The 22,410-nt window shown below is 34.6% G+C and overlaps 2 protein-coding genes across 4 annotated transcripts; both read left to right on the plus strand.

The window, feature by feature from the left end:
• The first annotated feature begins 342 nt into the window (after nucleotides 1-342).
• Nucleotides 343-6,864, plus strand: LOC110657160 (uncharacterized). 3 transcript variants are annotated; one of them, XM_058136332.1, is made up of 3 exons: nucleotides 343-692; nucleotides 1,517-1,696; nucleotides 5,993-6,864. In XM_058136332.1, the coding sequence occupies exons 1-3, from the start codon at nucleotides 429-431 to the stop codon at nucleotides 6,662-6,664; spliced, it is 1,116 nt and encodes a 371-aa protein (XP_057992315.1). In that variant the 5' UTR covers nucleotides 343-428; the 3' UTR covers nucleotides 6,665-6,864. The 3 variants fall into 3 exon arrangements, with proteins under 3 accessions (XP_057992315.1, XP_057992316.1, XP_021669987.2); XM_058136333.1 differs by having other exon boundaries at nucleotides 6,017-6,864; XM_021814295.2 differs by having other exon boundaries at nucleotides 346-692; nucleotides 5,987-6,864.
• Nucleotides 6,865-8,126: 1,262 nt separating this feature from the next.
• Nucleotides 8,127-9,998, plus strand: LOC110657090 (low affinity inorganic phosphate transporter 8-like). Its single transcript, XM_021814194.2, has one exon. It carries the CDS (start codon nucleotides 8,219-8,221, stop codon nucleotides 9,857-9,859), a length of 1,641 nt encoding a protein of 546 aa, XP_021669886.1. The 5' UTR covers nucleotides 8,127-8,218; the 3' UTR covers nucleotides 9,860-9,998.
• The last annotated feature ends 12,412 nt before the right edge of the window (nucleotides 9,999-22,410 follow it).

Genomic DNA, 22,410 nt, shown 5'->3' on the forward strand with positions numbered 1-22,410 from the left:
TATTTTAATTAAAATAATTTTATTTGTAATAAAATGTAATTCATTATTTTAATAATAATTTTATAATTATTTTAACTTATTACAATTCCTTATTTCTGATATCTTTATTTTAAAATATTTTTATTTTAACATTAAAAATAAATAATTTCTGTTAATTTTTACATGATTTATATTTGAGGTTTTTTGATATGCTACCTTTTTTGTTTAATTAATTGAAGTTTTTTGAATTACAAAGAAAGTCCATTTAAATTTTTATTTAGATATTTAATTTAATTAATTAATTGAACTAATGTCCGATTAACGCTCAATTCTTCGCTCCATGTGTCACTCATTTAAACACTCTCTTGCCAGTTGCCACCTCCTCTCTCTCTCTCTCTCTCTCTGCTCAAAATTTCGATTCTGTGGATTCTTCTCTGTTCTTTATTTTGATGACCAACTATGGTCGATCTCATGGCTTTCTTTCCTCAGCTAATGGCTCCCCTCATGTTCTTTGTAACCAAACCTTTTGTCTCTGCAAACTGGTGTTTAAATTTGCTCTGAAAACTATGTTTATTGTGATTCACACTTGGGTGGAGTTGCTGATATCCTCTATCAGTTTCCATCTGAATTTGTTCCACAAGATTATCATATGGATGATTTCTCTTATTTCTCTTCTTATGCAAATTGTTACTGCCTTGAAAAGGGAAAGGCTGGTTAGTGCTTAATTCCTCTCTCTCTCTCACATGCACACACAGTAGTTAGCCATGGAATTAGCGAAGACAAAATTGTGTGCATATGTTCAATTCAAGCTTGGCCTTGGACCCATTTAGCAGTATACTCTGATCATTGCATTAGAATGTTTATCTGCAATAAAAATGCATCTGTAGGGAGAACGTCAAAATTTTTAGCTTGTTTGGCTTTAGTGCCACTGCTCCTCAACATTTGAATTTGGCAAGTAGCAGTGGAAGTTTCATGAGGGCGTTATTGTTTCTTATTCATGATTTCATATATGAATAGCGCATGAAGATGTGATAAGAGCTTTCAAAAGAATCTTGCGATACTCTTTAATTCTGATAGGACCTAGACTTTTGAGAATTTAGAAAGTTTGCTTTGTTAACTGGCTTAGGCTGTGGCCTTAGATTATCTTATTTTAAGGTAACCTGAACTTTGATTAAGCCTAAACCTGTAGCTTCACTCATAAGGGGTCTTAGCTGGGACCTGCAAAACAAAGAGAGGATGATCAGAAGGCCCAGGGAGGTCTCAGAGGAGTGGTATTCTGGTAGTGATAAGGTAAAGAAAGAGTATAGAGAGAGTGAGAGGAGAAGTAACCCTTCTTCCTCCTTGGCTGTCCCCTAAATAGGAAAGTGGTGGGAGCATATTTTTTTTTTGCATATTTTATAGCATATTCCTGTGAATATTCTCAGGTGGGTATATTCCCAACTAAGTGTATATTCTTTTAGGTGATTATTTTATATTGTATCATTGTTTTTGCTTTTTATAAGCTATTTTTCAGCGGCTTTGCTGATATGATTTTCAGCTGCAAGAACATTTGCATGAGATGCAGATTGAGTTGGATAGTCTTGTGTTGGATAGGAAGGAACTTCAAGACCAACTCCACATAGCAATGAAAGAATGCAGAACTCTGGAATCGGTGCTAGCAGAAGTTGAAGAGGAAAATGATAGAGTTATTGCCAAAATTGAATTGCTGGAGGGTGAGGTAATGATTTTATATGCCTGCAAGCCTTATTGTATGAACAGAGAACCTATATTTATATTCAAATGCTTATTGTATGAACTCACGTATAGACTGATTATCATTTAATTGTTAATGAGATGTTGTCTGCTGTTTATGTCCTGAGCAGACACCTAAAGAACAGAAACTTGAACATTGTAAAAATGAAGCAATAGATTGTTTAGTGAAGTTTTTGGCTTATAGCTCAATTACACCCCTGTACTTATTAGGGAAGTTCAATTTAGTCCTTTTTCAACTTCTTGTCCAATTTAGCACATTAGTTTTAATTTAAGCTTAATTTAACCCAAAAATAAAGAAAATCAAGAAATTAAACTTATTGATTTTTAGACTTAAATCACGAAATTTAGTCCCAAAATTATGAAATTGGACATTTTGATTTTTAATTTAAATCAAGAAATCAAGAAATTTAGCTCATAAATTTTAATTTTTAGGCTAAATTGAGCTTAAATTGAAACTTCTGAGCTAATTTGGACAAAAAGTTGAAAATGATTTAAATTAAACTTTCCTAATAACTACAGGGGCTAAATTGTATATTTTGCAGTGAAGTTTTCTTGGAGATTAAATTATTATCAACAATCTAATTATCCTCATGGTATTTTTTACTAGAAGTTCACAAGTTGGTAATGCACGTTAATTTCAACTTTGATGCATAATAAGCTTATGGTGTACGGTTTTGTTTATAATCATTTATGATTCATGTGTTAATATTATGCACCCTTTAAAGTAAAATGAATGTCTAAAGCCAATTAGTTAAGTGGCTTTAATAAAGTTTCTTTTTGTAAGAATATAGCTATTCTAATCATTATTGTAGGTTCTCTATTCCTACATCTTTCTATAGAGAAAAGATTTATAATGTTGTTAAAAGGGCCTTTTAAAAATTAAAAAATCAATTAAAATTCTTTTGTCCTAAGATGCCGAAAACATCTTAGGGATAGGTCCTCTCCACTAGACAAGATTGGGATGCAATCAGAGCTCAGGCTCCCCTATAGGGAGGTAGGTTGATCATTCTTCCTCTCTTATTGAAATCTGAACTGTTCAAAGTTGAATTTTCAGAGAGAAATTGACTTAGGAGTGATGCAAGAGCTAGGCAAATGGCAGGAAGAATAATGGGATCACATGTGCATGGCCCCATTCTTCATTTTTATTGAATCTTGAGAATTCATTGGCTTCAACAGTGTGATCCTTAAGAGGCTAGTCCTCAACTCCTTCCATGCATGCTGTATTATGGACTTTAATTATGTTTTGCTTCTTAAGATAATGACTGCTTAGATATGCTTTATTTTTAGAATTATAGCACTGAAATGCTGCCTTTTGATAAAATTTGTCTATACAATTTTGGAAATCTTCATTGGCAGGCTATGCTTTTTGTCGAACTGCCATCTTCTTTGTAGAATAGCTTGACCGATGGTTGAAAATCTGTTATCTTTAGTCTGTGTGCTATGATGAAGTCTCTTCAGATACCTTTATTTCCACCTGAAAGCAGCACTAAAGAACAAACTTGTGGAATTTTAAGCATGACCTTTTCTATGGCAGGAGAAAGCACACATCTTGGAATATAACTCCCTTTCTTAGTAAATGTGGAGAAAATTCTTCCTTCATCAGCTTTCTTAGGACCCAATTAGTGACAGGCCATTATTGATGTAGTTGGCTTGTGCAAAAATCTGCTAATACCGGTGAAACCTTTCAATCAATTAATAATAATACTTTCTCTTGATTCTCAATATTGTGAAGATCATAGTTTTTTTCATTTTTATTTTTTTTATTTTTTTTATTTTTTAAATCCATTGAGCTGATTTTGAGAATCTTCAGATCTTTCTTTCTAGTTGAATTTTGGACTGATTTTAGCCCCATAGACTTAGGAAGACAAACAATGGAATGGGGAGGTAGCTATGCATTGGAGCTGAGAAGCAGTGCACTTTTGATATTGAATATTGTTGTTGTGAATTGTGGTGGAACTCTTTGACGCATCCAATATCAGAATCAAGTCAGAAACTTCAGACCATCGATCAAAACTTGAGCATCTTACTATTCATGTTTCTTGTTTTCCCCATCCCCTGTCACGTACCAGATGAGAAAGTATAGACATAAGTAGTAAGTAGTTAGGGTTGTTTTAGAAAGTAGGTGGTAAAGTTATGATTGGCGGGAGATGAGAAATAGTTAGTTACCAAAGTTGTTGAGCTGTTGTAACAAGTTGGTTAATAAAGTTGTTGAGCTGTTGATGGTTACTGAGCTGTTATATAAAGCTCGATTCATTTCTTGTAATTGCAGTCTGGAACTATTATCAAGAAATACAATTCTCTCCTCTCTCTCTTTCTATCTTCTCTATCTCTATTCTTCTTCTTCTTCTAATCTTTTTCCTCTTCTAAATTCTTCTGTAATTCTCTCTTAGGGTTAACTCCCCTAACATTTGGTATCAGAGCTTTGCTGTAAGGGATGCATTGCTGTCGCAACAATGACTAGATCTATGGGGTCTGTGGTGGTTAGTCCCAAGATGTTTAGGTTGCGGAACTGGAATAAAAATTTAGGGCTATGCAGGGGAATGTTGATGGGAAATTTAATATGATGGAAGGAAGATTTAATGTGAAGGAAGAGAAATTGGATTGAGCCTTTGCTGATAACAATGCATTAAGGGAGGATTGGAGAACCTTCATGAGTGCATTTGCAAAGGACGAGAATAACGAGGTTTCTACTGAGGATAATGGAGCCAAGGGAGCTCAAAGTAGAGGTCTGCTGCCAGTTCCTAAGAATCTGCCTAATTCACAAATAAAGGATCAAAGCAATATTGGTAACATTGGTATTGTTGAAGGGATGAATCCATTCTTGCCAAAAATTGAATTAGTTGCTTTTGATGAGAAAGAACCTAGGGTTTGGCTTAGGAAGTGTGTGAAATACTTTGAAGTATGCAAAGTTTCTATGGATCAAAGAATTGGGATTGCAAGTTTATTTTTGATAGTACTATCTGTATTTCTCAATATACTCAAGAATCCTTTTTTTTTCCTCTCTATTTCCTCTCTTTTCTACCTTACCTAAGTTGCAATATCCTTCGTGAGAGTTTGATGTCCAGCTAACCAGCAACGGAATTAACCATCTAACCAGCTAACCAGCCACTCTGGCTTGAGGTAAGTTAATCAGACACAAGAATAAGTTATAAACACAATTCTGGCAACCCCAGGTAGAAAACATGGCACCAAAAATGATGAGTGACTTAAGTGAGGAATTTTAGCTTTCAATTGCAATCCAGTGTTGAAATAACATGTCCAATGTGCAAAAAAAATAAAAAAGTTAATGTAACAGAGAGATGATGATAGGTCGTGATGGAGGGGGCTGTAAGAAAATGGTACAAAATTCATCCAGGGACAGTAGTAGAAAGTGGAAATGGAGATTGGCTGGAAAAAAAAAAATGTATGGATCTAGTAGTCTGAAGCCAAGGAACTTCTTTGTTTGGAATTTGGACAGCAATGGACCAATGGTTTGTTATGTTGTTGAGTGCAACATCACGTGAGATCTGTTATACTGAGATATAATTGCAACAACTTAACATGAATAAACTATATCATTTCTCACAGGATTGAGCTTGAATCTGCAAATGGGAATTAATTTGGTCTCATTTTGCTTCCAAAAAAAAAAAAAAAAAAATTGCAGGTCCATGACAACTTTGATTTTTCTGATGATTCTGTAAAATTTCCACAACTTATGGCAGTAGTAAGTGTTGGCTCTGATGCATGCTTTATTTAGAACCCTATTCCTGCTAGAAAACGAAGGAACAAAATTACATAATGAACTTTTAGGTCATATGATGTTCAAAAGAGGAATAAGACATGCCGATAGGACCCCTTTTGATCAGGTTTGAGCCACAATCAAACTTTTCCTATGAGGAGGCGAGTACACAGCATCAAATACACTATTATTTTTTATTATCTTTCATTCTTTTCATTTCTTTTTTCCACCTATGCATCAAAGATTGATATACTTTATCTGTTCAGTTCAAAGAAATCTTCTAACATTACCATATTTCATTTCAGTTTGTCATCTGTGATGCTGAAAAGTTAAGATAGGGCATAAGCATAACCTTATACAGATAATGCCAAAACAAATTACTTCAGCCAAGTTTTGGATTCCTGTCAATTAGTTTCCGTCAATTTCTCATTTTTGTTCCTCGCAGTTGACATTTGAACTTTGAAGGAGTTAGTCCTTAGTCTGTGCATGTCTTTATTTTCCGCTTTACTAATAAAATGATTTAATGTATTTCAATAGTTGCAGAATCTTAAAGTTGAAAATCTTCAGCTGAAGGAAATTCGGAGTAAAGACCATTGGAGCTTTAAAGGACATTATGATGCAGACGATGCACCAAATGATGATACTGATGATGCTGACGGCCATGGCATTTCCTATGCGAGCCAATCATGTTGTAATGGAAGTGGAATCATATTTGAAGGCTTCATGATGCAAAAAGATGCCTGGGAAGGTGAGGGCAAGAGGGAAGCAGAACTGTTCAAATTCTGGAAAACTGGGTGCAAAGCCAGGTGGTCTGTCCATTCATTTTCACATTGTATCATCTCAAGGAGCTTAGACATAAATGAGGGTCTGGGTCAGAGAATGGATGTTGCACTTTCACAGTCTGTTTTCAGTGCAGTGTTATCCCTTTTGGTTGGAATCATTATCTGGGAGGCTGAAGACCCCTGTATGCCCCTTGTGGTAGCTCTTTTTGCTGTTCTTGGCATGTCACTGAAAAGTGTGGTTCAGTTTTTCTCTACCATAAAGAACAAACCTGCTTCTGATGCAGTTGCTCTCTTAAGCTTCAACTGTTTCATACTTGGCACACTCACATACCCAATGCTACCGAGGGTAGCCCATATTTTTGCACTATTAACTGTAAGTTTTTGGACTATGGACTGGGCTAGCTTGGTACGTATTTCTTTATTAGCTCATTAATCAACTTTTCTGTAGGAAGGCACGCATCTTGTACATTCTTGTATCGAAAGCTGAGAGTGAGTTTTTTAGCTTAGCTGTAGTTTATTCTTGTATGGCTTCTGGAATATTAGGTTAAATAGACTTGTATTTTGGCCTTCTAATTCTTGTTTCTCTTGTGAACTTTCGTATGTATGCATATCTTATGGGTTGTTTCGGTATTATTGCTCTATGCCAAGTAGATTCTATATACAAGTGTGTGTGTGCTTTTTTTGGGTTTTTAGTAGAGATTTGCCTCTACTAAAACTTATTCAGATGTATCCTAAGATCATTTATAAGAAGTAAATAGAATGAGGTACGGTAAAGCATTTTGAAGAAAAAACTTACTGCTAAAAAAAAGAAGTGGCAACTATGGGTGAAGATAGGGCTGCGAAGCCTTCATAGTCCATGGATGGATGATTGCTGAGGTCTTGGTTTTGATAGTTTTAGATGCATATACATTGCTTTTATAGTTCTGGTTTAGCTTTAAATGCTTCAAAATTAGGAAAGGAAAATTTCTTTTGAAACAGATTCTAAAACGAGATTCTGTCCTGTGCATCAAAATTAACAATTGTACGTTAAAACATGAGATGCTTGTTGGAAATCTTCCATTTTGCATTAGGTGAAAGATTTAGAAACTATTTAAACTGGAGAAATAACTGGTAGTAACAGTGCTGCTGGCAGGAGTATTATCATTATTAATTCCACAATGCAGTTTCCTTCTCTTTGAATGTTCCAATCACCCCTTTTCTTTCGTGTTGGAGAATACAAATATTAATCCAACCCAAGAAGAACAAGCCAATCAGAATTTGATACTCAATGGAACTTACACTCAAACCCAGTTTCCAAATTCTGCTGCAAATGGTGGCACTAGTTTCTATTCAGAGTATTGAATCTTCGCAACAAATTATTTGGCTTTCAATCCGTAGCAACGCATTGACAAACAAAACTAGCAAACAAAAGCAGAAAAAGATAAGTTGTGTATGTGAAGAAACTTATAGGATTCTTTTCGTTGAAGACGAGCATATTCTCGACAAAATAATAAGAAAATCCAATCAAACTGTTAGCATAATTATAGCAATTAGCATAATTATAGCAATTAGCATAATTACAGTAATTAATTAATATGATTATATAATCATATTAATTAATTACTGTAATTATGCTAATTGCTATAATTATGCTAATTGCTATAATTATGCTAACACAAACTTAGGAGAAATCCCACATAGATCAAAAGAAACAATATCAATCAAAAGGAAAAAGGATCTGAGAATATAATTCAATAACAGCCTAGCCTATTTATTTTATTTGTATTGTCCCTCGTATGCATCAATTTACACTCTTGGTCCCAACGGCCTTCTTGAACAAAGCACGTTACTCACTATGGAAATTTCTTGTCTACCAAAACAAATCTTCTGGATTTTACACATCCTAATCTGTTCAATTTCCTCCTCAATATATTATGATTTCCTTCCTTTCCATTGCCAACGCATCCCCATTTTCTCAAATCATTTGCTGAGAAAGATTGCTGCAGACATGGCGGATGGGACCAAAGCCGTCTTCTCAGCTCTTGATGGGGCTAAGACCCAACTTTATCATTTCAAGGCAATCGTTATTGCTGGTATGGGATTCTTCACTGATGCTTATGATCTCTTCTGCATCACTGCTGTCACCAAGCTGATAGGCCGCCTATACTACTATGAACCTGCCCTACAAAAACCTGCCCCTGGTAAGCTACCAGACAACATCAACAATGCTATAACTGGAGTTGCCTTATGTGGAACTCTAGTAGGGCAACTCTTCTTTGGATGGCTCGGAGATAAGCTTGGTAGGAAGAAAGTTTACGGGATAACTCTAGTTACTATGGTGGGTTCTGCCTTGGCCTCTGGCCTTTCCTTTGGATTCACTGCCAAAAGTGTGGTTGGTGCTCTCTGCTTCTTTCGCTTTTGGCTTGGTTTTGGCATTGGTGGGGATTATCCACTTTCTGCTGTGATTATGTCAGAATATGCCAACCAAAAAACCCGAGGAGCTTTTATTGCCGCCGTGTTTGCAATGCAAGGAATGGGAATACTGTTTGCAGGAGCTGTAGCCACAATAGTGTCCAAGTTATTCATGGATGCTTTCAAAGCTCCTGCATTTAAAGATAACCACATCCTATCGACTCAGCCTGAAGCAGATTTTGCATGGCGGATTGTGCTCATGTTTGGTGCTATCCCTGCTGCTTTGACCTTTTACTGGAGGATGAGCATGCCTGAAACTGCTAGGTATACTGCCTTGGTCGAGGGTAACCACAAGAAGGCTGCTGCAGATATGGCGAGAGTGCTTGAAAAGGACATTTATGTTGAAGAAACAAGCTCCAAACCTCCTTCTGCAGCTAATCCCACCACTCCTTACCGACTCTTCTCTTCTGAGTTCCTTAGGAGGCATGGGATTCAACTTCTAGGTACAACTAGTACCTGGTTCTTATTAGATATTGCCTTCTATAGTCTCCAGTTAACCCAGAAAGATATTTACCCTGCAAGTGGATTGGTAGATAAGGCCTCAACGATGAATGCATTGCAAGAAATGTACCATCTCTCTAAAGCAATGACCATAATTGCACTCGTTGCAACTGTTCCTGGATACTGGTTCACTGTGTTCTTAATTGACAGGATTGGAAGGTACATAATCCAACTCGGTGGCTTCCTCCTCATGTCTATTTGCATGGCAATTCTGGGAATCCAATACGGAAATCTTAGAGGAGAGAAATCCAAGTGCGAGACAGATTCCACAAAGGATTTCTGTGATGGGAATCCCAAATTATTTGTGGTTCTCTTTGGACTTACCCTTTTCTTTGCCAACTTTGGACCCAACAGCACAACGTTCATCGTCCCAGCAGAGCTCTTCCCTGCAAGATTTCGCTCAACTTGCCATGGTCTCTCAGCAGCAGCAGGAAAAGCTGGGGCTATAATAGGAGCATTTGTTGTACAGACCTACACACTAAAAGGAGAGTCAAAGGAAATCAAGAAGGCAATCATTGGACTTGCTGTGGTAAATTTAATTGGGTTTTTCTTCACTTTCTTGGTGCCAGAAACAAAAGGCAGGTCCCTTGAGGAACTCTCCGGAGAGGACAAGGAACTCGATGGCCGTACAAATGAGAATGGTAGAAACTACAATGCCAGTACTGAGATGACTTAATTCTTAGAAGTTCGTATTCCTTTTCAACATAATCATAAACTATAGGTTGGTTTGCATCAATAATTAATAAGAATAAAGCGATTTCGTTTTCTAGATCTTCTTCCTCTTCTCAAACATAGAGATGAAGATGGGAAAACAGACTACTTTGCATAGCCATGGTAGTGAAGTCGTCTCTACAACTATTAGTAATAAGCTCAAATTTCAGCTAAGGATTAAAAAAAAAAAAATCTCATCGAAAAACAACAAAGTCCTACATTTATGAGCGTGCTCTTTGTTTCTTCTTGTACATGTAGTTGATGCTTGCATTTTGGAATAAATATGTTAAATGAATTTTATGCTCATCTACTAGCTAAATGCTAAATCCATGCCATGATAATTCACTGGATTAATTCTTTTCTCTCTCAAACAACAAATTAAAGTATATTCATTCAGCAGCTAGATTGGTGGAATCATCACTTGCATTTGTACTCTATTATCCAGTGCTGTAGCAACAACATCTATTTCTCTATCCAATTTCAGCATTAAAATAGAAAAGTATGTTTCAAAGTGGTTCAAATAAATTTGATGATCGACAATAAATAGAGCTAAACTTCAAAGCTATGCATTAATGTAATCAGTCTTTAATTATACTTCTGCGATTCAGATTTGGTTATTTTTAGCTGTCTTTTCTAGATGGGATTGGATCAAGCTATATATTTCAGTTGCAAGTTAATTCAGACGATGATTGAGTCCGTTTATTAAAAAGATTTTATGACTAGTTTATATCAATTTGTCAATTGCAAGTCATTTTCAATAGTCATTCAAAAATTAAAATATTATTTTTAAAAAATACTTCTAAACAATTATTTCAAAAATTTTTGTTTGTATAATTTCAATCCTTTTATAATTTAAAATATGAATGAGAAGGCAAAAATACATGAGTTGTAAGGTCCATATGAAAAATAAAAGTCCAATTAATGAATATTTTCTACATGATATTTGACATTTATAAATTTATTTTTATTTAAATTTTATTCTATCACGATTTGACCTCGTGAGTTATGATCAATATTAGGAGTTGGACCAAAATAAGACTTCTAAAACATGCAGAAAGTACTATTGATACCTAAACTCGAAACAAAATCCATTAGAAGGTCCAACTTTTTTTTTTTTTTAAGTAGATGAATAAAAATCTAATTATTAAAAGTCACATGTAATGGAGCTCAGCTCACTTTCAATATAGCTTATAGAGCAACATGCAATTCAATAATATATAAATATAATCCATATGTATTACTCAAGCACAATAGAAGGAGATTTACTCAACCTCATGTCTCACACATTCATAATATCGTAATAATATGACTATGAGAGTACAATTCAACTCCTTGAATAAATACATCATAATCAGGGAAGCTCAATTCAATGCCCCTCAATAATTATATAAACTCATCCTCATGTAAATGTAAGCCTAATTATTTATTATAATAGAGATTTTTTTATTTATTATAGTTAGCTTATTTTTTTTTATTAAAACTTATTTAATTTATGTTATAAGTTAAAAATTATATTGTTTTACAATTATTTTTATTTTAATTTTTAGCTAAAATGTTGATGAGCTTAATGTTAAAATATCGCTTTCTTGTTTAATTTTAGATTTCATATTTTTATATTAGCTTATTGACCATGTCATACCTTATCCCATAACATGATCACGTAGTATACCTAATGAATTACCGAATTTCGTCTACCGATAACCCATTAAATACACTAAATAGAATTTTAAAACAATTTCATTTCATTTTTAAGTGTAAAATGATGATAAAAGAATTATTAAAGTATCATTGGGTTAGATATATGCCACAAAATTTATTTAAAAATAACTAGGTTCTGGTCAAAACATGAAGTTTTTAGTTCTATATCTTATGAGAATTTTGGTTTTGGAATTACTACATTTATAGTTTTGTAGCCCAAGTTATGGCAATTTTGCTAAAACTGATCGGATAGCTAATTGTTCAGGATTTTTAGGTTAGTCCAGAATCAAGGCAGATTTGCTGGACCAATTTTGCCTAGCTATTTGATATAGTTAGGGTCATAATTTGACTTCCTAATCTTTAGATAAATTGTTCTCCTATGTCTCAGGTTTCTATAAGTTTAAGAATCACCTAAATTAGAGTTTCCTAGAGTGAGTTATGCCTAATTGAATAAGTACCGTTCATATAGTCATTTTCTCCAGGTGCAGAATTGGTAACCCAGATTCGCCCTAATTAAGGTTCCCTATGGTCATTTTCTGCGCAGACTCTCTTCATAAAAATTTTAGCATTATGTCTTAGGTTTCATTTTCAATTAGTTTCACATCAATTGGAATTGTGTAGCTCAATTTATGAGCATTTAAGTATGCTAGACTCAAGTGTCCAGAATTCCAGACCTAATGCACCCTATCCAATTTATCACTTCCCTCACCAAAATAATGTCAATTCACACTCAAGGCACTTCAAATGACCATAGTTTGCCATCATAAACATCAATTGAACAACATACCACAAAAACCCTAATTGCTTAATTTCAATTTCAACCATTCCAATCAATTTCAATAACATAATTATTACACATATCATCAGACAATATCAACAATCATGTTTAATCCCAACCAAAGCACCAAAACCTTCTCCTACCAAAGCTGGCCGAATTTCCTTCCCCTTCATTCATGCATGATTTTCATGCTTTCTCACATAATTTCCCCATTTTCAAACTTAATTCAATAAATACATGACAATTTAAGTTAGTAAGGTGACTTACCTCTAATGGAGATTTCCCAATCTTCCTAATCTTCAAGTTTCTCCCAATCCTCTTGTTTCCAATCTTTTAATTTAGGATTAATTAGAGGTATTCTACTAATTTTGTATGAAAATTTATAGATAGAACTAGGGTTTCAAAGCTCAAGTTTTCTTATCAATGGAGGAAAATGAGGGGAAGTAGAGAGAGAGAGGAATTTGGCCTAATGGAAGAAGAAGAAGGAAAATATTTTTGAATTTTATTGTAAATTTTGTCTTTATATATATATTAAATAAATTAATTTTAATTATAATAATTATAATTATAACAATTTGATTAATTCGCTTCATATCCCTTTTATTTTTCCATATGCACCTTCATAATTTTAATTCTACTTCAATATTTTAATCTCACTCATTTTAGTGGACATTTACGTCAAAAGTCAACTCTTGGAGTGAATTGACAAAAATGCCCCTCATCGGAATATAATCCATATTTTTTCACAGTACCCGATGAGTCCTTAAGTTTTGATTCCCTTATTGATAATTATTCTCTTTTCATTTTTATGATTTTCACTTTCTCAATAATTTCTAAATAATTCCTTCATTAAGGTCTCCATATGGTTCCACACAAATATAGGGTAGCAACTGAACTTATAGTCGCCTCCCGTGTAGGTCACTCATCGCCGGGACCTAGGCTCATTTAACCTATTTGTGCTTCATTACTCTTATTTTCATCCAACCTCATTTGATCTTTTTTAGTTTAATTTATAGCTTTTTTATTTGATTTAAGTGTGGTTTTAAACATCCTAGCTGTTTGAACAGGCATTAGCCTTTAGAATAGTAGGATATATGAAACTACTTAGTATGAGGGTGTTACAATTCTCCCCTCCTCAAAAGAAATTTCATCCCAAAATTTACCTGATATCAGTCTCTGAACAACTGTGGGTGCTGCCTCCTCATGTCCTCCTCACATTCCCATGTAGCCTCCTGGCCCGAATGATAGTTCCACAGCACTTTAACCGATGGTATATGCTTATTCCTTAGCTGTTTTACCTCGTGTGCCAAGATTCTTATGAGTTCTTCATCATATGTCAGGTCTGGATTCACTTCAATTTCCTCTACTGGCAAGATGTGTGATGGGTCTGATATATATCTCCTTAACATGGAGACATGAAAGACATTGTGGATCTTCTCTAACTCCGGTGGCAATGCAAGTCTGTATGCTAATGGACCCACTCTTTCCAGAACCTCATGTGGCCAGATGAAGTGAGGACTTAGTTTCCCCTTTCTGCTAAATCTCATAATTTTCTTTCACTGGGAAACCTTTAGGAATACTTTGTCACCCACAAAATACTCAATATCTCTTTTCTTCTGGTCTATGTAGGACTTCTAACGGTCTGATATAGCCTTGAGTCTGTCTGGAATGATCTTAATCTTCTCCTCAGTTTGTTGAACAATTTTGGGACCAATCAACTTTCTCTTGCCCATTTCATCCCAACACAAGGGAGCTCTACATTTTCTGTCATATAGTGCTTTATATGGAGGCATCCTAATACTTGACTGATAGCTATTGTTATAAGCAAATCCAATTAAAGGCAAGTGTGTATCCCAACTTCCTTCAAACTCAATCACATAAGCCCGAAGCATATCCTCCAAAATCTGCGTGATTCTCTCTGATTGGCCGTCTGTCTATGGATGAAATGCTGTGCTGAAATTCAATCTAGTTCCTAAGGCTTTTTGAAGATCACCCCAGAATCTAAAAGTGAATCTCGGATCTCTGTCAGGCACAATGGACACTGGCACTCCATGCAACCTCACTATTTCATTAATATACAGTTTAGCTAATCTGTCCAGACTATAGTCCATCCTTATTGGCAGAAAATGTGCAGACTTAGTCAATCGGTCTACAATAACCCAAATTACATCATGATTTTTTTGTGTACATGGAAGTCCCATCACAAAATCCATAGTAGTTCATTCCCATTTCCATTCAGGAATTGGCAATAGCTGCAGCAATCTTGCTGCACTTGGTGTCCTGCCTTTACTTACTGACAAGTTAGGTATTTGGCCATATATTTTATAATATCTTTCTTCATGCCCATCCACTAGTAGTGTTCTTTAACAGTTCTGTACATTTTGGTTCCACTAGGGTGCATAGCAAATGGTGAGTCATGTGCCTCCTTCAAAATGATTTACCTCAATTCAACATCATTAGGAATGCACATTTTACCCTGATAAAGCAATAAGCCTTCATCATTCACTGAAAATTCTGGTTTCTTACCATCCCGAGCTTCTCCCACTAATTTCAAGTACTTGTTATCATTCTGAGCTGTTGTTCTAATCTGTTCACTCAACAGTGGCTTCACTTGCCAAGTGGCTACCATCCATCTCTCATCATTTATCCCCAAATTTGCATGTAATGCCCTTAAATTGTGCACCATGGATACAGATGAAACTCTCAAATTAGCCATGGTCTTACGACTTAAGGCATCAGCTACAACATTAGCTTTCTCTGGCTGATAGTCAATCAAGCAGTCATAGTCTTTTATCAGTTCTAACCATCTTCTTTGCCTCAAATTCAACTCTTTCTGGGTGCCCAAATACTTCAAACTTTTGTGATTTGTGTATATGTAGCATTTCTCCCCATACAGGTAATGTCTCTAAATTTTCAAGGCAAAAACTATTGCTGCTAGCTCCAAGTCATGTGTAGGATAGTTTCTCTCATGTGGCTTTAGCTGGCGTAAAGAATAGGCAATGACATTTCTATCTTGCATCAACACACAACCTAAACCATTGTGAGAAGTATTTGTATATAGTATACTCTTTACTCAGAGCAGGTAAAGTCAAAACTGGAGCTTCAGTCAAACATTGTTTTAGCTCATCAAAACTCTTCTGGCATTGGTCAGTCCGCTAAAATTTCATATCTTTTCCAAGCAACTTGGTCAGTGGAGATGCTAACATGGAGAATCCCTTTACAAACTTACGGTAATAACAGGCCAAACCAAGGAAACTTTGAACTTCTGTGACATTTCTGGGCGACTTCTAATTAAAGATAGCTTCTACCTTACTCTTGATATCCTCAGCTGATACAATGTACCCTAAAAAGGTAATCTCCTTCAGTCAAAACTCACATTTAGACAGTTTGGCATATAACTAGTTCTCCTTCAAAGTCTACAGCACAATTCTCAGGTGCTTATCATGCTCCTCTTCATTCTTCGAATACACCAGAATATCATCTATGAACACCACTACAAATTGGTCTAGACATAGCCTGAAGATAGTGTTCATCAGGTCCATAAAAGTAGCTAGAGCATTAGTCAACTTGAATGGCATTACTAAGAACTCATAGCGGCTATAGCGAGTCCTAAAGGCAGTTTTAGGAATACTCTGCTTCTGCACCCTCAACTGCTAGTATCCCGATCTCAAATTTATCTTGGAGAATGTAGTTGCATTTTTTAGCTGATTGAACAAATCATCTATCCGTAACAAAGGATATCTATTCTTTATTGTCACCTTGTTCAACTGTCTGTGATCAATACACAGATGGAGAGTACCATCCTTTTTCTTGACAAACAACACTGGTGCTCCCCAAGGTGACACACTAGGGAGGATGAAACCCTTATCTAGCAACTCTTGTAACTGCACATTCAACTCTTTTAACTCTGTAATACCCCTGTTTGTATAGCCTGGTATATTTCACTGTTTTGGTGACTGGTGTCAGTTTGGACAAGTAAGAGAAGTAGAACCACGTTTAAGACACCTAGTTAAGCCCTGAATGTAAATAATTAGTAATTGCCAAATAGTTAAGTATAAAGAAGAAAAATAGAATACAAAAAGTTAAATGAGCCGGGAGTCACAGCAATGGGTGACCTTCTCGGGAATGACTGCGAGGTCAGTCTAAACTTAAATTTTGAACCGTAAAATGTGACGCTGCAGTCCTTAAGACTATTGCGAACACAGTGGAAAAAAGAAAATCACGAAAAAAGAATTGTTAAGCAGGTCAAATAATTAGGTCAAAGATCCGGAAGAAATATCGAATAACTTGCAAATCGGATTGAACCAGCGAGGGGTAATTTGGTCAATTCACCCCTAGAGTTGACACCTGACCTAACTGTCCAATAAAATCGGAGAAATGAAAATTTTAGAATCGAGAATTAAATTAAAGAACTATTGAAAAATTAATGAAAATGAAAAAAAAAAGAAAAGGTTTTATTGCATCACCTTAATGACATCACAAATGATGTTAAAATAAAAATTTATTTTCCCCAATAATTGACCAAGTCAAAAAGCCATTTAAATACATAAAAACAAAAAGAAAAAAAGAAAAAAAATTTCATTTCTTCCTCCCCCATTCAACCAGCTCATCTCTCTCCTCTCTCTCTCTCTCATGTTTCCTCCATTGAAGCTAAAATTTAAAGCTTCATATACCCTAGAAATCCCCCAAAAATTCCACTAAATTATGATTAAACTTTGTTTGGGCAACTAGTTCCACTAAATTACGATTAAACTTTGTTTGGGCAACTAGAAGAGGAGATTGAAGAAGCAAGAAAGAAGAAAAAAGGAAGAAAATTAGTGATTGGAAAATTAAACAAAGGTTAGTATGTAAATTTGAATTATTTTGTCAAATTTCTATGTTCTTAGTTAAGTTAACTTAGATTTTAACTTAAATCCAAACAAAAACAATTATTGAGGGACCAAGCATGAAATTCATCTAGCTAGGGTTAGGGTTTGATACGAATGAGTTTGATGGTTTTGAATGGTTATTTGAAGTGAATTAAGTGTATAAATCATGAATATACACTTTAAATTTGCATTAGAGTTGAAATGTATGTAACTAGGGTTTGGAGATTGTGAAAAATTGAAGAAAAATTTGAGAATTAGCCAAATGATGTTATTGACCTTATTTAAGTTGAGAAATGGTCAATTGTGACCATTTGTGGTGTGTATGAATTGTTGGAACCAAGTTCCAATTCGAATTGGTAAAGGTCAATTTATAGGCAGCTTGACCTAGGTCCTTTTCAGAGATCAAAACTGAAAATTTACCAATCCAATTGGTGTAAAGCCAATTGGAATGAAACTAGACACAAGATGACACATTTTTCATTTAGGAATCATACCCAGAAAATGACCATAACTTAGTGAACAATTAGGCCAAATCCAGAATTGGCAAACTGACCTATACAAAAATGACCAAATGAACAGTAGTTATGTAAATGACCATAACTTGGCCTAAGAAGGTCCAAATGACCTGAATTTTATAACAAAAGAAAGCTGAGACATAGCCCTACAACTTTCATGAAGAAAACAAACCCAAAATTTGACCATAAGCTGTCCAAAACTCACCTGCAATCAACCCACAAAAACTGCCATTAACCAGTAAATGCCCAGAATTCTGGGTAATACCAAATCCGGCCAGCTATGTTTAAATGGCCATAACTAGGGCTAAAAAACTCCAAATGGAGTGATTCAAAAAGGGAAATAAAGTTAAAACAATAAGGAACAACTTCTATGAAGAAAACTTAGCCAAATTACCATAGCAACATGACCAATGGAACAGTACAAAATATGGCACCAAATCTGAAATTTTGAAATTTCACCTAAGAGACTTAAGATTTGAGGAAACAACCAAAACCAACAAATTAGGTAACCAAAATGTGATATGTGGGTCAAATTATAATTTTCATGCCTATTAAGCATTAGAAAGTCAACAAATTAACTTGAATAGTGTCATAAATAGTAACACCGAAATACAAATTTTAAAGAACATCAAGTTTAGCATATTAAAGCTAGGTATAAATAGATTTGAATTTATTTTTAGACTTATGATAATTTATGGTACTGAAACACTATAAAATTGTGTGTTTCAGTGGAAAAGAATATTGGAAAAGAACCCGAAGCATCGAGTCAAGGCCAAGAGGCGACTCGTATAAGGTTTATGCACAACAGAAACATTCTTTAAAATTTCTTTGCAAAGTGCATGAAATGATTTGTGATTTATTTATATTGCAAAATAATGATTGAAATGTATACTATACTTTTGATCTAAATTATTGGAAATTTGATAATATGTGATTTAATTGTCAACAAATATTTGGCAAAATGATAAGATAGTTTTGAAACCACAGTGTCATGACATATATTTGAATGTCTCACTAGTATGACTAGTGGGAGAAATTAGTTTCGAATTTTGATTCCTTCTCTGGCTGAAGTGTTGAGGTGTGTGCTAGTAGAATAAGAAATTTGAATGGGTACCCATATATTTGAGCTAGCTAGCCTTGTGATTACTCATAAGCCTCCGGCTATTGAGATGAATATGTTTCGAATGACATGATATAACTGTATGTTTTTATAAAATTGATTTGAGAATTCCTAAATGAAATTGTTGTACTAAAAGTTTATAAATCATGTTTTGCATATGTCTTTCATTTTCAGCAATGTGTTTGAATAAGTATGATTTGAATTATGCATAAATATTATTTTAGTATGTTGTGCACCACTGAGTCATAGTACTCAGCGATGGCCGTTACTGCTGTCACAGATATAGGGACTAGAGGAGCAGCAGAGTGAGCTGCTGAGGATATTGAAGCTACACCTCTGAAGTTCTGTCGGGTATATTTTATACCCTGATTTTAATATTTATTTTAATGTATGTAAATGTATGTACATATATAAACTGATCATGAGCAGTTGTATAAAGTTTGTAATAATATTATTTTAGATTTGCTAATGTAAAGTGGTTGATAAATGTAATTTGTTTTTACTTTAATGAAAAATGAATGGAAATATTGAATACTATTTTGATGAAAATTTAGTTGTGAATTATTGATTTGAATTTTGGAATTTGAGAAATGATGTTGAGTTATATTGAAGTAGTAGTGAGTTTGATGAAAAAGAATTATTGGAAGTGTTTTTATAGGTTTTTGAAGAACTATTTTCTTAAAATATAGACGGCACTCTGTCGAAATTTTTTCCAAAATTTGGGTAAAAATAAATGGACAAAAATTTGAACTAGTTTTTAAACTTCTATTAAATGTAAGAAAATACTCACCACTTCTAAAAAGTAAGAAAATTGTTTTAAAATCCCTTGTAGGGTACTTAATGAGTTATTGATAGGTGAAGTTCGATAGTTTATTAGGTATTCTACGGGATCATGTTATGCCTTACAGAGGGGTAAGGTGTGACAAACTCAGTATGTGCCATTCTATACGAAGTGATGGAGATTAGCTCCACACCAGGCATAACCTCAATTTCAAACTGCACCTCTCTTTTCGGAGGTAATCCTAGGAATTCTTCAGGAAAAACGTTCGGAAAGTCACATATTGTAGGAATATACTTCAATTCTGGACTCCCTGCTTCGGTGTCTATCACATGGGCTAGGTAAGCTTCACACCCCTTCCAAATCATTCTTTTAGCAAGTGCAGCCGAAATGAGATTTGATGGCAATAACTACCTTTCCCTGTGTATTACCACATCCCCATACTGGGGGAAACCAAAAGTGATTGTCTTTAGTCTACAGTCAATCATGGCATGATTCTTGGCTAGCCAATCCATGCCCAAGATGATATCATAATCTTTGAAGGGCATTTCAATCAGATCAGATAGGAATATATGTCCTTGGAATACCAATGGACAATTCTTATGCAATCTGTTCATCTGAACCTCTTATCTTAAAGGACTAGTCACTAACACATCAAAGTCCATTTTCATGCAGGGAATAGAGGCAGAACAAACAATGTTAGCACTAACATACGAATTTGTGGAGTTAGGATCAAACAACACATAAATATTTCTATCAAAGATGGAGATGTACTTGTTACTACATCTAAAGTCTCAGCCTCTTCCCTCTAGCACATAGTGTACACCCTGGCTAGTGCACCACTTTGCTATGGTTGGTTCACTGTGCCTTAATTACTAGAAGTGCTACCTCTGCCTCTGCCCTAGCCTTTGCTAACTGACTGTGAACCTCTAGTGGCAAAACTTTGAACCGATCCTTCAGTGGTGGTAGGTTGCCCAGATTTGTGGGCACTAGTGCAATCTTTAGCAAAGTGTCTCGTTCCGCCACAATTGTAGCAGGCACCTATGGCGTTATAGCATACCCCTCCATGTGTCTTTCCACACGTCTAAAACATGTTACACCTTACCCCTCCGTAAGGCGTAACATGATCCCGCAGTATACTTAATGAATTACCGAACTTCGCCTATCCATAACCCATTAAATATAGTAAAAGGGATTTTAAAATAATTTTGTCTTCTTTTGAAGGTGGTGAGCACTTTTGACAGGTATTAAAACTTTTAATTTCATTTCAACGACTAGGTAAAACTTTTAATAACTTTTATATTTTTTGCAAATTTTGTAAAAATTTCGGCAGAGTGCCGTCTGCAATTAGAAAAAACCAAATTTTAAAGACTTGTTAAAAGCACTTCCAAATGATTTTCAATCACACCCCAACCTCCAATATATCAACATAACTCAATTCAACAAAAAATTCAGTTCATCCAAAACTCGTGACTCAATGTATTTCAAGATAATTTCATGAACTCATAACATTTCATTAATTTTAATTTACATACACAAGACCTAATTTACATACAGAAAATTCAAAAATAGTATTAATACAATTTTTACTGTACAAATGCTCAAATTACATCAATACATATGAACACTCCTATATTTACATCAAAATCAATATATTGGGTAGAAAATAATACCAGTATCAAAAACTCAGGGAAGTCCTCATCAACTCAGTAGCTCACTCTACTGCTTTATCCTTTCCTTTATCTGCGATAGCAAAAATAAGCTATCGCTGAGTATGATTTACTCAGTGGTGCACAATAAAGAAAAAATTTAACATGCTGAAATTAAAACATTCACAGATAATAATAATTCAAACATTTCACAATCATATTTTACAATTTTCAAATCACATTTATAACACAATTTTATCAAATAATTTAAGAAACACAGTATTGCCAATCTATACACAACTTAGGTCATGACACAAAATTTTCGATCAATGCCATGTTGTACACCATGACAAAGCAATCTACAACCTCACTAATCGAAATCAATAAGGGAGGTGGCTAGCTAGCTATATGAGTACTCATCCGATCTCAACCTCAACTGGCAACCTAGAGAGGAAGGAAAATAATCGATCTCAACCCCATAAATGGAGGAGGAATAATATGATACTATCATGCTAATTGTGAGTCCGAAATCAATTTAAAATTATTTATGCAAATATTGCATGCAAAATCCAATCAATTTCCAAAGTCCCATTTACATTCACAAAGTGGCAACACAATAGTTCTTGAAATTCAAAATTAACACAATACACTTACAATGAGTAACAAATCAAGGTTTCAATGTGAAAACAATAGTTTAAAGTTCTTGTGCACAAACCTGGACTAAGTCACCTCTAGGCCTTGACTCACTTGTCCTTATCATTTTTAGTGTCTTTTTCAACTGAAACACATAGTTTATATTGTTTCAGTATCACATCTCATAATAAATCCAATAATTTATTTCATACTTAGTTAATTATATCTCTACATAGGCTTACAATGGCATTCTCGAGACTTTGCATTTTAGAGTTACTATTCATGACACTATTCAAGTCAAAATATTGACTTTCTCATACTTAATAGGTATGTGAATTCCAATTACACCCACATACCACATTTTGGGTGCCTAATTTGTTGGTTTCAGTTGTCATTTCAATTTTTAAGTCTCCTAAGAGAAATTTCAATTTTTTTAGTTTTGGTCCCCTATTTTCCACTATTCTATTGGTCTGGTTA

The sequence above is a fragment of the Hevea brasiliensis genome, chromosome 15 (assembly GCF_030052815.1).
Source record: "Hevea brasiliensis isolate MT/VB/25A 57/8 chromosome 15, ASM3005281v1, whole genome shotgun sequence".
Lineage (NCBI taxonomy): Eukaryota > Viridiplantae > Streptophyta > Magnoliopsida > Malpighiales > Euphorbiaceae > Hevea > Hevea brasiliensis.

Excerpts from the sequence above, each read along its gene's own strand:
- LOC110657160 (XM_021814295.2), top strand. The coding sequence starts at position 429 with ATGACCAACTATGGTCGATCTCATGGCTTTCTTTCCTCAGCTAATGGC. Across the intron at positions 693-1,516 it reads CCTTGAAAAGGGAAAGGCTG|CTGCAAGAACATTTGCATGA; the intron begins GTTAGTGCTTAA and ends TATGATTTTCAG. Across the intron at positions 1,697-5,986 it reads TTGAATTGCTGGAGGGTGAG|TTGCAGAATCTTAAAGTTGA; the intron begins GTAATGATTTTA and ends GTATTTCAATAG.
- LOC110657090 (XM_021814194.2), top strand. The coding sequence starts at position 8,219 with ATGGCGGATGGGACCAAAGCCGTCTTCTCAGCTCTTGATGGGGCTAAG.